This window comes from Erinaceus europaeus, chromosome 11, assembly GCF_950295315.1.
Source record: "Erinaceus europaeus chromosome 11, mEriEur2.1, whole genome shotgun sequence".
NCBI lineage: Eukaryota > Metazoa > Chordata > Mammalia > Eulipotyphla > Erinaceidae > Erinaceus > Erinaceus europaeus.
In genome coordinates this window covers 97,326,905-97,341,045 of record NC_080172.1, presented here as the reverse complement: position 1 = coordinate 97,341,045, position 14,141 = coordinate 97,326,905, and the positions used below count along the sequence as shown (strand labels likewise).

General features: G+C 38.9%; 1 protein-coding gene across 3 annotated transcripts in view; it reads left to right on the top strand.

Moving 5' to 3' along the window:
- Positions 1-13,807, top strand: part of PIGK (phosphatidylinositol glycan anchor biosynthesis class K) — a 115,883-nt gene extending 102,076 nt beyond the window's left edge. The window contains exon 11 of one of the 3 annotated variants that reach the window (XM_060202192.1): positions 13,577-13,807. In XM_060202192.1, coding sequence (XP_060058175.1) covers positions 13,577-13,792 — 216 coding nt within the window. In that variant the 3' untranslated portion in view covers positions 13,793-13,807. Of the gene's footprint in view, positions 1-4,564; positions 7,846-13,576 lie in introns of those variants that run through there. The other 2 variants (XM_016193002.2, XM_060202193.1) reach the window with 2 other exon arrangements.
- The last annotated feature ends 334 nt before the right edge of the window (positions 13,808-14,141 follow it).

The window sequence follows — 14,141 nt, the reverse complement described above, 5'->3', positions numbered from 1 at the left end:
AGAGAGAGAATATAGATTTATTCAGGGAAAAGTAATGTACATCCAACAGGGGCAGAGTGTGGTCTTTCTCTAGATAAAAGTCTGACTTTTACTGAGTCACATTTTTTTTTCTTTTAGAATACACACACACACACACACACACACACACAGGAGAATTAATGGTTTACACAGTACAGTTGTTGGCAGTTGCACACCTATTTTAATGGCTCTTGCTTCAGGTAGGATAATCAACTAAGTCCTTAGAGGGGAACCAAAGGAGCCATAATGATTGATCTGACAAAGCAGTTTCAACTGTTGTTCCCCAAGACTGGAACTCCTCTGATGGTCAATTCATGGGATAAGTAAAAAGAGTTTACACACTCACGGGCCAAAAATTATGCTACACTCTAAGAAATGAGAGAGAAACTAATTTTCACTAAGTATTAATAAGGAAAGACCAAAACCCACAGGGTGTGAGCCCAGGGGTGTTTGCTAAAGTTCTGAGAAGTTAATTTCTTTCATGTTTCCTGTACCTTTAAAATAGTAGGAAGTAGGGTAATTGTCTGCCTCTGTGGTGTGCTTTATTAAAATCATTTTAAATATTTCAGAAAGACCCAGAGTTTGGAGCAAGGAATTAACCATTGTCTGTGTCTGGTTGCCTGATGTGGTTTTCTGTGAACTCTCATCAAAGGTTACCAAGCCTAGCAATTAATGCCAAACTATAGCTGAGCCTGCAATTTTGCCTGTAGGGCAGGGATAGAAGACTAAAGAAAGGAGCCTGAAAATTTTAGATGCATATTTTAAAAATAGGTTTTTTCCATGATTCCCTATTGGCTGATAGTTTTTTCGTACTGTGAGTGTGGTTCTATGATTTCTTGTTCTCCTTGCCTTAGCTAACTATCCTTGCCTGTCTCAGTGTTTAGAGTTAATGGTTTACTGAAATGGGATGATCTAAGGATTGAGGGAGTTAAAAGTGACCTCCAAGCTTCTCATCCTCATATGGGGATGCCCTTCAGATAGATGGGAGATTGAATACAGGGGAGGCAGAGCAGATTTAAATGAAGGGGTCAGGAAATTCTTTAGTCTTGACTATAGATATGTTTATGATCCTTTGGAAAATCCAGATGTGTGAATTGCACATGAGTTCAGTGTTTAGTGTAAAGTGCCATATTAGTGGTATGAACTTGGAAGTCATAGAACATATTGATAGAAGTTGAAACGAGATGATAAAGGGGGAGAGTGAATGATTGAAGGCAGAGCTCTGGAGAACACTAGCATTTAAGGAGCAAAGAGGACTGGAAGGAATGGCCAGAAAGTAGAGCAAAAACTTTGAGTATCTCTGAAATTCAAAGAGCTTCAGGAGAGAAGGGAAAAATTGCAAAAATATCACCTAATTGGAAATCAGACATTTCCATAGATAACTTCGCCATGTGTAAAATTAAAAGAAAAAATGGAATTCTATTTTACCAGAATAGTCTTTGAAATTTTCTTACTGAATTTATAATACTGTATAAATTAAGTAATTGTCAAGTATTTTAAAGCATAGATAAAGAACCTAAGTTGCAATGAAAAATTACTGGCATAGCCCATACTGATGGATTCTGATTTGATTTTTTTATTATTATTATTTTGTTTTGTTTTAGAGATGCACACAGAGCAAGATTCAGAGGGAGGCAAGGAGGCAGAGAGAGTGTTTGTGAGCAGAGCACTGTGGGTTCTAGGGATTGATTCTGGGATTTCAAAGCCTCAGGCAGGAAGTCTTTTGCATAACCATTACGGTGTTTCCCCACCCAACCTGCCTCAGAACTTTTTTTTTCTTCAGAGTTATCACTGGGGCTCCCTGCTGGCATTATGAATCCACTGCTCCTGACAGCCTTTTTTTTTTTTTTTTTTCTTTTTCCATTTTATTGGACAGGACAGAGAGAAATTGAGAGCGGAGGGGGAGATAGAGAGGGAGAGAGAAAGACACTTGCAGAGCTGCTTCACTGTTTGTGAACCACCCCCCCCACACACACACACACACAGGTGGGGAGCCTGGGACTTGATCCTGGATCCTTGTACGGGTCCTTGCACTTAGTGCTGTGTGTGCTTAGCTGGGTTCTCCACTACCCATCTCTCTTGTTTCAGATTGTTAACACTAATTCATAATATGAGAGAGTGTGTTTTGTGTGTATGAGAGAGGCTGCGGGGAATCCATGCAATGGATACTATGCAGTGCTGGCAATCAAACTGGGAGCCTGAGACATGCAAGTCCTGCACTGTGACATTTGGGCTATTTCTCCAGCTGTGACTTATCTTTTAGCATGCTTGTCCTCTCCCCACCCAAAACCCCCTTTGTGATATGGTCAATTGAAGATTGAAAAAAGAGCACTGGAAGTTCTGGCTATGTAAGGGAAAATCAAACTGTGAGATATAGATACCTTTAAGATATTTATCAACCTTTCTTGGGTATAGTTTACATGGGGACTAAAAAAAAAAGGATTGTCTGGGGAGTTGGGCTGTAGCGCAGCGGGTTAAGCGCAGGTGGTGCTAAGCTCAAGGACCGGCGTCAGGATCCCGGTTCTAGCCCCCGGCTCCCCACCTGCAGGCAGGTCCCTTCACAGGCGGTGAAGCAGGTCTGCAGGTGTCTGTCTTTCTCTCCCCCTCTCTGTCTTCCCCTCCTCTCTCCATTTCTCTCTGTCCTATCCCACAACAACAACATCAATAATAACTACAACAATAAAACAACAAGGGCAACAAAAGGGAATAAATAAATAAAATAAAAATTAAAAATTAAAAAAAAGGATTGTCAAATTACAATTTCTCTTCACTCTTCTTTGAAATATGATTCTTAGTTTATAATTATCCATATACTCTTTACTAGTGATTCAGTAAGTAGAACTCACAGAGAGATCATAGTAACCCATGTACAATTTCAACACTATACAGTCAACTTTTTTTTTTTTAGAGACCTTTAAAAGCTTTTAATACAAAAGTACTCGTACAGTTTTCCAAACAGTTCCCCACTTTGAATGCTCCCCACCCCTGTACTGAAATGTCCATTTCAGCACACTCCCCTCCCCCATGAACTTCAAGCTAAGCCTATCAGCGCTGGAGACACCATGTTCTTGGAAGGAGCCTGGCCTCGCACTGGACAAAGCATGTGGGAGTGTGTAGTTCTCAGCACGCATGTCTCCGTGGCCACTAGGATGCTATGACTAACATTCACCAGACACTGCGCTTCTCAACTTTTGAGCAAGACAGGTCTTCCTTCCCTTGGAGGATTAAGAAACGGCTATTACAGAAGACATGTGACCCGGGTGTTGAGGTGTGAGGAATAGAGAAAGGTGTATAAAATAAACTGAGCCAGACTTTGCCCTTTAGGACTTTGCAAATACATACAAAAGTAAAGATAAGAGTAAATAAGGGTAATAGTAGAAAGAGCCAAAGATTCCAAGAAAATAATCTTATCAGCTGGGAAAATCTAGAGGTGCTCATAGTTGAGTTAGTAACCAGTTAAATAGGTACCATGGGGAAAGGAACATTTACCTCAAGGGAGCAATAGGACCAAAGATAACTTATCCTCAAACAATACCTTGTTGACTATATAAGTAAATGGAATTGCATAGCTTTTGTTTATCATTGATTTACACAGTACAATATGTGAATATGTCTTATGTATCAGGTACTGAGGCCTTGGGAATGTAACAGGATGACCCTCATAGAGTTGTAGTTGAATGGGGAGACAGATAAAATCAAACTAGTGAACATATAAATTCAAAGTGAAAAGGACTCTTAGACTACTGCATAACTTGGGTGAAGAGAAATGAATGATTAGGAGAGTCAAGGAAAGCCTCTTTGAAGGAGCAAAATATCAACTAGAACTAGTTTTTGCAAGAACTATTTTGAGATTATATACCTTGCCTGAAGACTAAATGTTGTTGCTGTGGTATTTGGAGTGGTAAAGCAAATAATGGTTGCTATTTAACCAAAGTAATTTAATTTGAATATAATGAAACCTATCTCAGTTCATTTAATTTAGTTAAAATAACTACTCTTAAAAAACAAGGTGGGGGGGGGGGTCGGGCGGTAGCGCAGGTGGTGCAAAGCTCAAGGACTGGCGTAAGGATCTCAGTTTGAGCCCCTGGCTCCCCACCTGCAGGGGATTCGCTTCACAGGCGGTGAAGCAGGTCTGCAGGTATCTATCTTTCTCTCAGCCTCTCTGTCTTCCCCTCCTCTCTCCATTTTGCTCTGTCCTATCTAACAATGATGACATCAACAACAACAACAATAATAACTACAACAATAAAACAACAAGGGCAGCAAAAGGAAATAAATAAATATTTTTTTTAAAATAAAGGGGAGGGAACGGGGTGTTGGAAAGATAGCATAATGGTTATGCAACTAGACTTTCATGCTTGAGGCTCTAAGGTCCCAGGTTCATTCCTTCACACCACCAGAAACCAAAGCTGAGCAGTGCTCTGGAAACAAATAAAACAAAACAAAAACAGCCAGTGAAATTTGTAGTTTCCAATGTTTGCTTTATCCCTTGCTTTCTGAATTATTTTCCTACTGTTAAATTTTCCATATTTTTCTTGTTTTGCAGAAACCGAAGCTGAAAGATTGGCATCCTCCTGGGGGTTTTATTCTAGGATTATGGGCACTCATTATCATGGTTTTTTTCAAAACGTATGGAATTAAGCATATGAAATTTATCTTCTAGACACACTGGTATATGAAGAAGACTACATGGATGATTACAATCCTGGATAAAAGTTTATCACTTTATCTTTCTGAAAAAGTCTATTTTAGTTGTGTAAATTGTCAAAAAGCATAGGAGACTAAATATGAATGTACTATCGATTTTGTAGCTTAAGGAAAAATAATTATCAATGCATATACTTAATAGATCTCAATATATTTCCATTTTGTTTTATGTGTCATTGAAAAGATGGGACAAAAGAAATCAGAATGTACTTGTTGACTATAGCTATTTTACATTTGGAAAAGAAAAACAATGAAGGCATTAAATTGTAGAGGTAACTTCTGTTAGTATTTTTCTGTGTGTTCTTCTAATTCCTTTTCCTATGCATACTCTTATTCCAAAATAGAGATTATATAGAGCATGCCATTTTGTAATTTCCCTTCTCATTTTATAATACTATCAACTTTCTCCCTCTCCTTGTATATTTTTCAAGAATACATTGTGAATGCATAGTATCCATTTTATGTCATTGCATCTAGTACTTTTAACACTATTCTCCTGGGCCACTTGTCTGGTCTCCCAAATTTTACTTTGGTTCATTCATTCCATTATGTACTAATATTTTACTGTTAACCATTCATAGAATTTTCCAACTTTAGTTATTCTTGGTAAATATAAAAAAAACTAGGCTTTTAATCTATGGTCCTAACAGTCTCCAGGACCTTATTTGGTATAGCGTAAATGGAAATTTTAGGAATTTCATATATTGATTGCTCAAGAGAAGCAACCCCCATTATTTTTAATTTCTAAGCATTCTGTCGTGTTTGAGAGTTGATCATCTTCAACTTACTCATCAAAAGATATTATTTTACTTTGCTTAAAGTAAACCTTGACAGTTGAATGGATCTATACTTTTTATGAGACAGCATGGAGAGTTTATACTGGCCCCTCTGCTTTTCACTGACAAGATGCACAGTCATATATCCCTGATTGTTTTAACCTCACTGGTGACTGTCATATCTTTCTCATAACTAGACAGAGTATTGATTAAAACTACGTTGTTATAAGCCCACATATTGTTTTTTCCCTCTTTTAAAAACTTTGCATATAAGTGGAAATAACCCAGGAAGTTGAGAACTCATGTTCCACGTAAAACTTTCTTATATGTTGCCTGTCGTATTTAAGAACGTGTGTTAATCTTTATTCATTACAAAGCTATCTTGTAAGTTTAGGGAACACTAAGCAGACAACTCTTCCTTTACAATATAACCTCCTAAAATAAACACTTTTTTAAGATTTCTTTTTATCGCTTAAAATATAAAAATAAAATATCCCTTTATTTATACCTAAAATGGTTGTACTTTCTATAGTCAAGGGATTAGCTGTTCTATCTCTCAAATTATAATAAAAGATACTGAAACTTTTGCCAGTGCCAAAACTTCACTGAATGTTTTTCATAGGTACACTGATTAAATGAAGAAGGACATTTTCTCTCTGACTATATGGAGGAGTTTGCACACATAAAGAGGGAAAAGAAACTTAAATTCAAATAGCAGGGCCATTATACTCCCAACATGGTGAAAAGATTATAACCAAGTCTTCTTTCTAGCACGTAGGGTCATGAGTGCTAGGGTCATGAGTGCTGTGATGGGGTGGATCTGTTTAGAGTGGTAAAGGATGATTGTTCTTGAGCCAAAGCAATTTAGTTTGAACATATTCTGATGGGGGGAGGGGGGAGAAAGTTAAAGGATTTCTCTTCAGCGGCTGTAGTAGGTATCCTTTTAGTTAAAAGCTAATTGGAGAAAATACTACTGGATATAATATACAGGATTAATATTTCTAAGGGAGAATTGCAAAGGGCAGTGATTTTTCTTTCCGTTCATTATTGAAATTTCAGAATATAGTTAAAGGAAAAATCATAAATTTTGTTAAATATTTAGCTTGTAATAATATTTTTATCACATAAAATACACCCTACCTTCAACAGCATCTTGAGTCCTGTATGTGTAGTCATGGGTAATATTGTAAGGACAATTAAATGACCCAGACTTTAAATTGTGACATAAAGACACATCCTCAAATATATATTCTGCTTTAGGCACAGAGCTAAAGAACTGAAAGTTGTGTGTGTGTTTCTTTTCTTCCTTTCTTTCTTTTCCTCTTCCTCCTCCTCCTCCTCCTTCTTCTTCATTACTTTCTTGTGAAGATCAGATGATATAGTATTATGGTTAAACACTCTGGAAATTGTAAATAAGTGATGTTGGTGTTTTTCTTATTTCTGCTGAGGAAGGTACCAAGAGGGAACTTAATGGTGGCAGTTTCCCTCTTTCTGTTGCTTTTATCTGCTTGTCCAAGCTACTTGATTCTTGTTCATGTTGATATTCCTCTTCTCCACTGTTAAAGTGTCCTTCAGGGAGAAATGGAATATAGATAAATGGGTCCCAGCAGACATGTTTTGACCTTTGAGTGGAGGGACAGGATGTAATGATGCTATCCTGGAAAAGCAGCTTGCATGAGAACAAGAAATTAAATAATGTGGATTTAAAATTACAAAGACATTCATTTACAGTTTATGAAAGGGAAATGTAGTTTGAATTCCAATCTTATTAAACTGGATCAAAGAAAACTGGAATTAAGTACGGAAAATAATGCATGCACTTACGATTTCAATTTTCATATATCCTGAACTAGTTGAAAATGATGATTCCCATAACAAGCATAACTCAGTTTGTTTCTGCTTATTGAGTATTTTCTACTATGGTATATGTTTATAACATTTCTTCTATTATGTATGGTGTATGGCAGAATTACAGTTACTGTGGGAATCATAATCTGAAATTTTTGACTTGTGTTTTTGAAATCTTTGCAATAAATGTTAAGTCGATGTAGAACTTTTTTCATTGATTTTCACCTAAACTAAATCCATTTGTAGCAGATACTGTATTAACTTGTAAAAATATTTTATAAGTATAACACATGTGTGGTTATAAAATAATGAGAGCAGTTTCTGTTTTGAATATATGGAATCAGCTTCATTATCATATCCCCTGCCAAAGAACTCTTTAAAAAAGAAAGAAAGAAACAAAGAAAGAAATGTTTTTCTGTGTTGCTGTTCTGTTGTTGTCTGTCCTATCTCCATATGTACCCACTACATAAATACAATACAAAACCCTTTAACTTCATGGACAGTATGCCTTGACACTAGTCAATTTCTTTTAATTTTTATCTCCAGTACAGAAGTTTGCTGTTATAGAAATATGCTATAAATTACTTTGTTTAATTTAATTGTGTAAACCCTTGGGTACAGGATTAATGTACATGAAGGTGTGACTTAAAAATTCATTTATTCTGAGGCTGAGTGGTGCCACACATGTTTGAGCACACAAGTTACCATGCACAACAAGGGGCCATATTTAACCCCCAATTCCCACCTGCAGGGTAGAAGCTTTATAGATGTTGAAGCAGCACTGTGGGTGTCTCTCTTTCTCTTTGTTCTTTATCTCCCCCTCCCCTCTCAGTTTGTCTCTGTCCAGATAATAAAACAAAAATAAAATTATATATATATATATATATATATATGAATGAAAAATTCATTTACTCTGAACATAGAGCAGTGTTAAGTTTAATTTCACCTAAGCTGTTAATAGCCTCAGAAACTTCAGAGGACTTTAAGATTTGTCCAAGGTATCCGCAGACATAAGGTCTATCATGTGGGAAATCATATGATCTGACACAGATGCATGTAATCAGACCATCATCTACTATAGAAGTGCCAACTGTATTGCCTCCTTCCTCCTTCCTTCCTCCCTTCCTTCCTCACTTCCTTCCCTCCTTCCTTCCTTCCCTCCTTCCTTCCTTCCCTCCTTCCTTCCTTTTTTGTTTTGTCTCCAGGCCTATCACTGGGGCTTGGTGCCAGCACCACTGTTCCTGGTAACCATTTTTTTCCATTGGATTGAATAGGACAGAGAGAAATTGACAGAGCAGCGGAGATGATAGATAGATAGATAGATGATAGATAGATAGATAGATAGATAGATAGATAGATAGATATAAACACCTACAGACTTGCTTCAAGGCTTGTGAAGTGACTCCCCTGAAGGTGGGGAGCACAGGGCTTGAACAGGGGTCCTTGCAAGGGTCCTTGCATTTCATACTATGTGCGCTGGGTTCCCCACTTGTTTCAAGGATAGCTGGCACAAGCAATATATATCACTTTTTTTTTAAATGGGTCATTAATATGTTTGTAATCAAAGCATTTCTGACAGTGCTGGGCTAGCGGGGGGGGGGGGGGGGGGGGGCGCCTGTTCCTGGGCGCATACTCTCTGGGTAGGAAAGAAATGGACCAGACCCAGCCTGGGCTGCTACTCCTTCAGTGATGGGAGGGAGATGACTCAGGAACCAAACATGTGGTGGCAAGGCAATGCAGATCTTTATTGATCAGAGAGCCAAGGCTTTTAAAGGGCAGACCTGGAAGTGGCAAGTCGAAATGGAAATGGCTAGGAAAGGGGCAGAGAAAGGCAAAAGGGGCTGGGAAGGTAGAAACTTCCTTAGCAACTATTGCAAAGGTTTTAACTGGTAGGGTTAATACTACCCTGGAGGCAGGGAGGGTCCTGAGGGTAGAAAGAAGATAGATCAAAGGAATGGAATGGGTGAGGATCTTTTAGGCAAAACAATGATTATGTAGATAGGCCATAGCATCAGGAATGCAGGGTGCATTCTCACAATTTCCCCGACATGACAGTATCTTCCATATAGAAAAAATTCAGTATTTTGTTCCATGTTGGGCAGTACTTTTACCTAACTCTGGCTTTTAACCTACAGTCTTTTTTTTTTTTTTTTGTATTTTCAGTGGGGCTTCACTGTTGTGGGCCGACTTTTTCAAATAGAGACAGAAATGGAGGGAAAGGGGGAAAGAGACTATCACTTGGGGGTTTCCTTTACTGTGGTGAAGGCCATTCTTGAACCTGGATTATGCACTTGATAAAGCAGATGTACTCTCCAGCTAAGCTATTTTGCCAGCCCTCAAGAGCTACTTTTTAAAGGGTATTAGCCTTTGTGTTCCTGTGCTGTCCTGGTCCCTGCTGTTAAGTAGGGATCATTTTTGTGGGGTATTTTTTTCTTCTTTTTTTAAAACAATGACCAACAATTTCAGTCCTTAGACTCGCCTCCCTTTCTATTTGTCTTTCCACACCCCCCCCCCAGTCTATTTTAAGTATGTTAAAGCTTTCTTAGTTTCTCTCAGTCTTGGTTTTTAATTGTCTTTTCTCTTTATGGCATATCAACTTTATGGAAAACGCATCTTTAGCATGATTTAGTAGACATTCTGTGCTTCCCCAGACCCAGTCATCTAGATAGCAATCCAATCAGAATTGGTCACCTGTCCTCCAACACAGTGAAGACTGCATTCCCAGAAAATATCCCCTTTCTTCCTCTACCCCATGTTAGTGAGGACTTATAAATTTTCAAATGAGGGAGTCGGGTGGTAGCACAGCAGGTTAAGCACAGGTGGCACAAAGTGCAAGGACTGGCCTAAGCATCCGGTTCAAGCTCCCAGCTCCCCACCTGAAGGGGAGACACTTCACGGGGGGGGGGGGGGTGAAGCAGGTCTGCAGGTGTCTATCTTTCTCTCCCCCTCTCTGTCTTCCCCTCCTCTCTCCATTTCTCTCTGTCCTATCCAACAACAATGACATCAATAGCAACAATAATAGTAACTATAATAATAAAACAACAAGGGCAGCAAAAGGGAATAAATAATTTAAAATTTATTTTTTCAAATAATAGCCAACTAGAACAAATTTAGTATAGGGGGAGGAACTTGCTGAAGGAATATTAAGAGATCACATAAAATTTTGCGGGAAGAAGCTGAACCTTACCAGAGGCTAGAAACATCACCGGGATTCTCATCTCTGCATTTCCTTCCTGAAGACTTTCTTGTGTGGTTGACAGTTCCTGAGTGACTTATTATAGGCTCACACTCTTAATTCCAATTAAAAAATCCCTCCAATTATGGAAGAACTGATGAACATTATCCACATAAAGGGATCACCTAACCAAAGGGACTGAGCTCTAAAATCACTGGTGGATTTTTTTTGGTGGCATACTCTTGTCTTAATTAGGGCTTCACAGCAACCCAGCAACCACACTCATCACTATTTTCTACTCACTTGCTATTTAATGGATGACCCATGGAGGTGATGCAGCTTGCTAGCAAACAAAATGGCAGGCCCCGTCTCACACCTCCAAATCAGAATCTGCATTTTACCAAGGTTACAAGTAATCTGCATGCATGTGAAGTAGGAGAAACACTGTTCTACTACACCTGTCTGGGTTAAAGAGCTCACTTGTAGGAAAGGGGGTGCCCAGTTAGCAGAACATGGTAATTAGAAAACCAACAATGCTTGTGAGTATATGTATTTTAGGAATTTATGTGTTCAAGTATTTAATTTTATGCTTGAATTAGTGTCTCCTTGGATATGAGTTTAGGCAGCATTTCAGAGCAAATCAACTAGAAATTAAGAATTGGCGTGCTTTTTATTCTCTAACAATTTCTTATTGCCCTTAGTTTTGTTCTCTGGAAAAGTAACCTTATTAATTTTGAATGTGCACAGTTATTAGTAAAAGAAAATGAGTATCCACTCTAAAAATACTCATTTATGAATTGTGTTTGTGTATGTGTATATATATATATATATAATATCTAGTTAATATCTTAAGGAATAACATTTAAAAATTGGATGGAAACCTTTAATTTAGAAAGGGGATGCTGACATAGGTCACAGGATTAAATCTGTTTTTACATATAACTCATCAAAAATAGATATTTTTTTTCTGTGTGAACATGAATCTCCAGTTTTATCTTCAGTCAGGGTTTCTTTGCAGAGGCTTCTTTAAAACTCTTTGATCACATTGACACGATATTGTTTAGTTAAAAGCCTTTGTAACTTGCTAACCTAGCTAATTAGGCACAGAGAATATGCACTGTGTGGAAAGCTTAGGATTCTGGAACTTCCAAAGCCATGGCCATGTTTCACTGTTTCACTCTCCCTGGCAGATTAGCAAAAGCAATGAAAATCACCTTGAAAACTCAAGAAAATACGACTAATTTTTCTTCAGAAATGCACTAAGCCACAGTTGAGTAAAGGCACATGCTTGTGGACAGAAAAGGGATGGGGGAGAGATTCCCAGGACGAAAAAGCCATACTCAGGTCCCCAAACTGGGAGAGTGAAAGCTGAGGCACACCAATTCCAGGACTGAGTCAAAAAAACAACTGTTAGAAAGAAAGAAAGAAGGAAGGAAGGAAGGAAGGAAGGAAGGAAGGAAGGGGGGAAGGGAGGGAGGGAGGGAGGGCAAAGAGGGAAAACCACCTAAGCTGCAGTTAAGTATAGATATGTGTGGCTTGTGGATGGAAACGGGGTTGATGAGCAATTCCCAGGACTGAACACTGGTGCTCAGGAATGGCTAGCACAAAGCTGGGAGATTGATAGCTGTCACTTCTTGAGTTTCCAATGCTGTTGCCCCACAGAGGTTTGAACAGTAGCAGGGAGACTCTATATTAACATCCGGGTCACTTGGTGACTCAGGATAAAATCTCCTCTCCCATAACAAGATATAAAAACACATAAATCAAACACCTTGGCCACAGTGCCTCCTGCTGGTACAACAAAAGAACACTAAATGTGGAAAATGAGAAATACACAAACAGCAAGGACAGAAAACCCAAATGACCAGACAGGTCTAGAAAAAAAGTGACAGAGATAAGAGTTCAGAAAACTCATTATGAAACCAATTCAAGAAGCTAAAGTTAAGATTCTAGATCTCGGGTCCCCAGATGGTGGTGTAGGGGGTTAAGCACACATGGTGCTAAGCTCAAGGACCTGTGTAAGGATCCCAGTTCAGGCCCCAGCTCTCCACCTGCAGGGGGGTCACTTAATAGGTGATGAAGCAGGTCTGCAGGTCTTTCGCTCCCCCTCTCTGTCTTCCTCTTCTCTCTCCATTTCTCTCTGTCCTATCCAACAATAATGACAGAAATAACAATAATACTAACAACAAATAATAACAACAATGATAACAAGGGCAACAAAAGGGAAAAATTAGCCTCCAGGAGCAGTGGATTCGTAGTGCAGGCACTGAACCCCAGCGATAACCCTGGAGGCAAAAAAAAGATTCTAGATCTCAGTGATATTTTACAAAAGAATTACAAAGTACAGGAAAAAAAATCCCAACAGAACTGCAGGGCCTAAAGTACTCTGAATACAGTTTAGCTTGTGGGAAGAGGCCTCAGAAGTAGATTTAACCAGGTGGAGGAGAGAATATCAACACTAGAAGATGTAGCCACCACACTCTGTGAATTTAAAACTCTTGGAGAGGAAACGTTTAGGAAAAATGGAGATAGTAGACTCTGTCAGAAATACAAATATCAGGGTTATTGGGATCCCTGTTCTACCTACCTGGTGCACCACTACCTGGCCCCTTTGCTGTAAATTCTTTAATACTCTAATCATCAAGAAGTGGCCTGAGTGGGAGTTGGGGGTAGCACAGTGGGTTAAGTGCACGTGGCATGAAGCGCAGGGACCATTGTAAGGATCTAAGTTTGAGCCCCTGGCTCCCCACCTGCAGGGGAGTCGCTTCACAAGTAGTAAAGCAGGTCTGCAGGTGTCTTTCTCTCCCCCTCTCTGTCTTTCCCTCCTCTCTCCATTTCTCTCTGTCATATCTAACAGCGACAACAATAATAATAACTACAACAACAATAAAAAACAAGGGCAACAAAAGGGAAAAATAAATAAATATATATATTTTTTAAAAAGTGGCCTTAGTGACCTAATTTTAATCAACAAAATGTGACAGAACAATTCTGCATGATTTCTAAGTTTGGGTTAAGAAAGGTGATATGGTTATCTGCCTCTCCTTCTCAGGACATCTACTTTTGGGAACCAAGTCAGCATCTCCTGAGGACGCTGAAGTCCCAGTCAATAGTCGCTAATAGTCGCCATCAACCTCCAGAGATGCAGAAGAGGAGAGGGAGGTTTCAGGACCACTTCCAAGTGAGAACCAGTTTCCAGAATCTGAGAGAGAATTATCTGAGAGAATTGTTATTTACTCCTGGAAGTTTAGGGTGGCTTGTTATATAGTTGTAGTTACTGAAATACTGTATTACCCACGTTAGTAGATGCTAAGAGTTATGAGCAGACGGCCTCACCTCTCCAGAGCTCTACCCCACCAGGGAAAGATAGAAACAGGCTGGGGATATGGATCAACCTGCCAATATCCATATCCAGTGGAGAAGCAATTACAGGAGCCAGACCTTCCACCTTCTGCACCCCATAAGAGTTATGATCCATACTTTCAGAGGGAAAGAGAATAGGGAAATTTCTGATGGAGGCGATGGGACACAGAACTCTGGGGGTGAAAACTGTATAGAATTGTACCCCTGTTATCTTACAGTTTTGTTAATCATTATTAAATTTCAAATAAATAAAT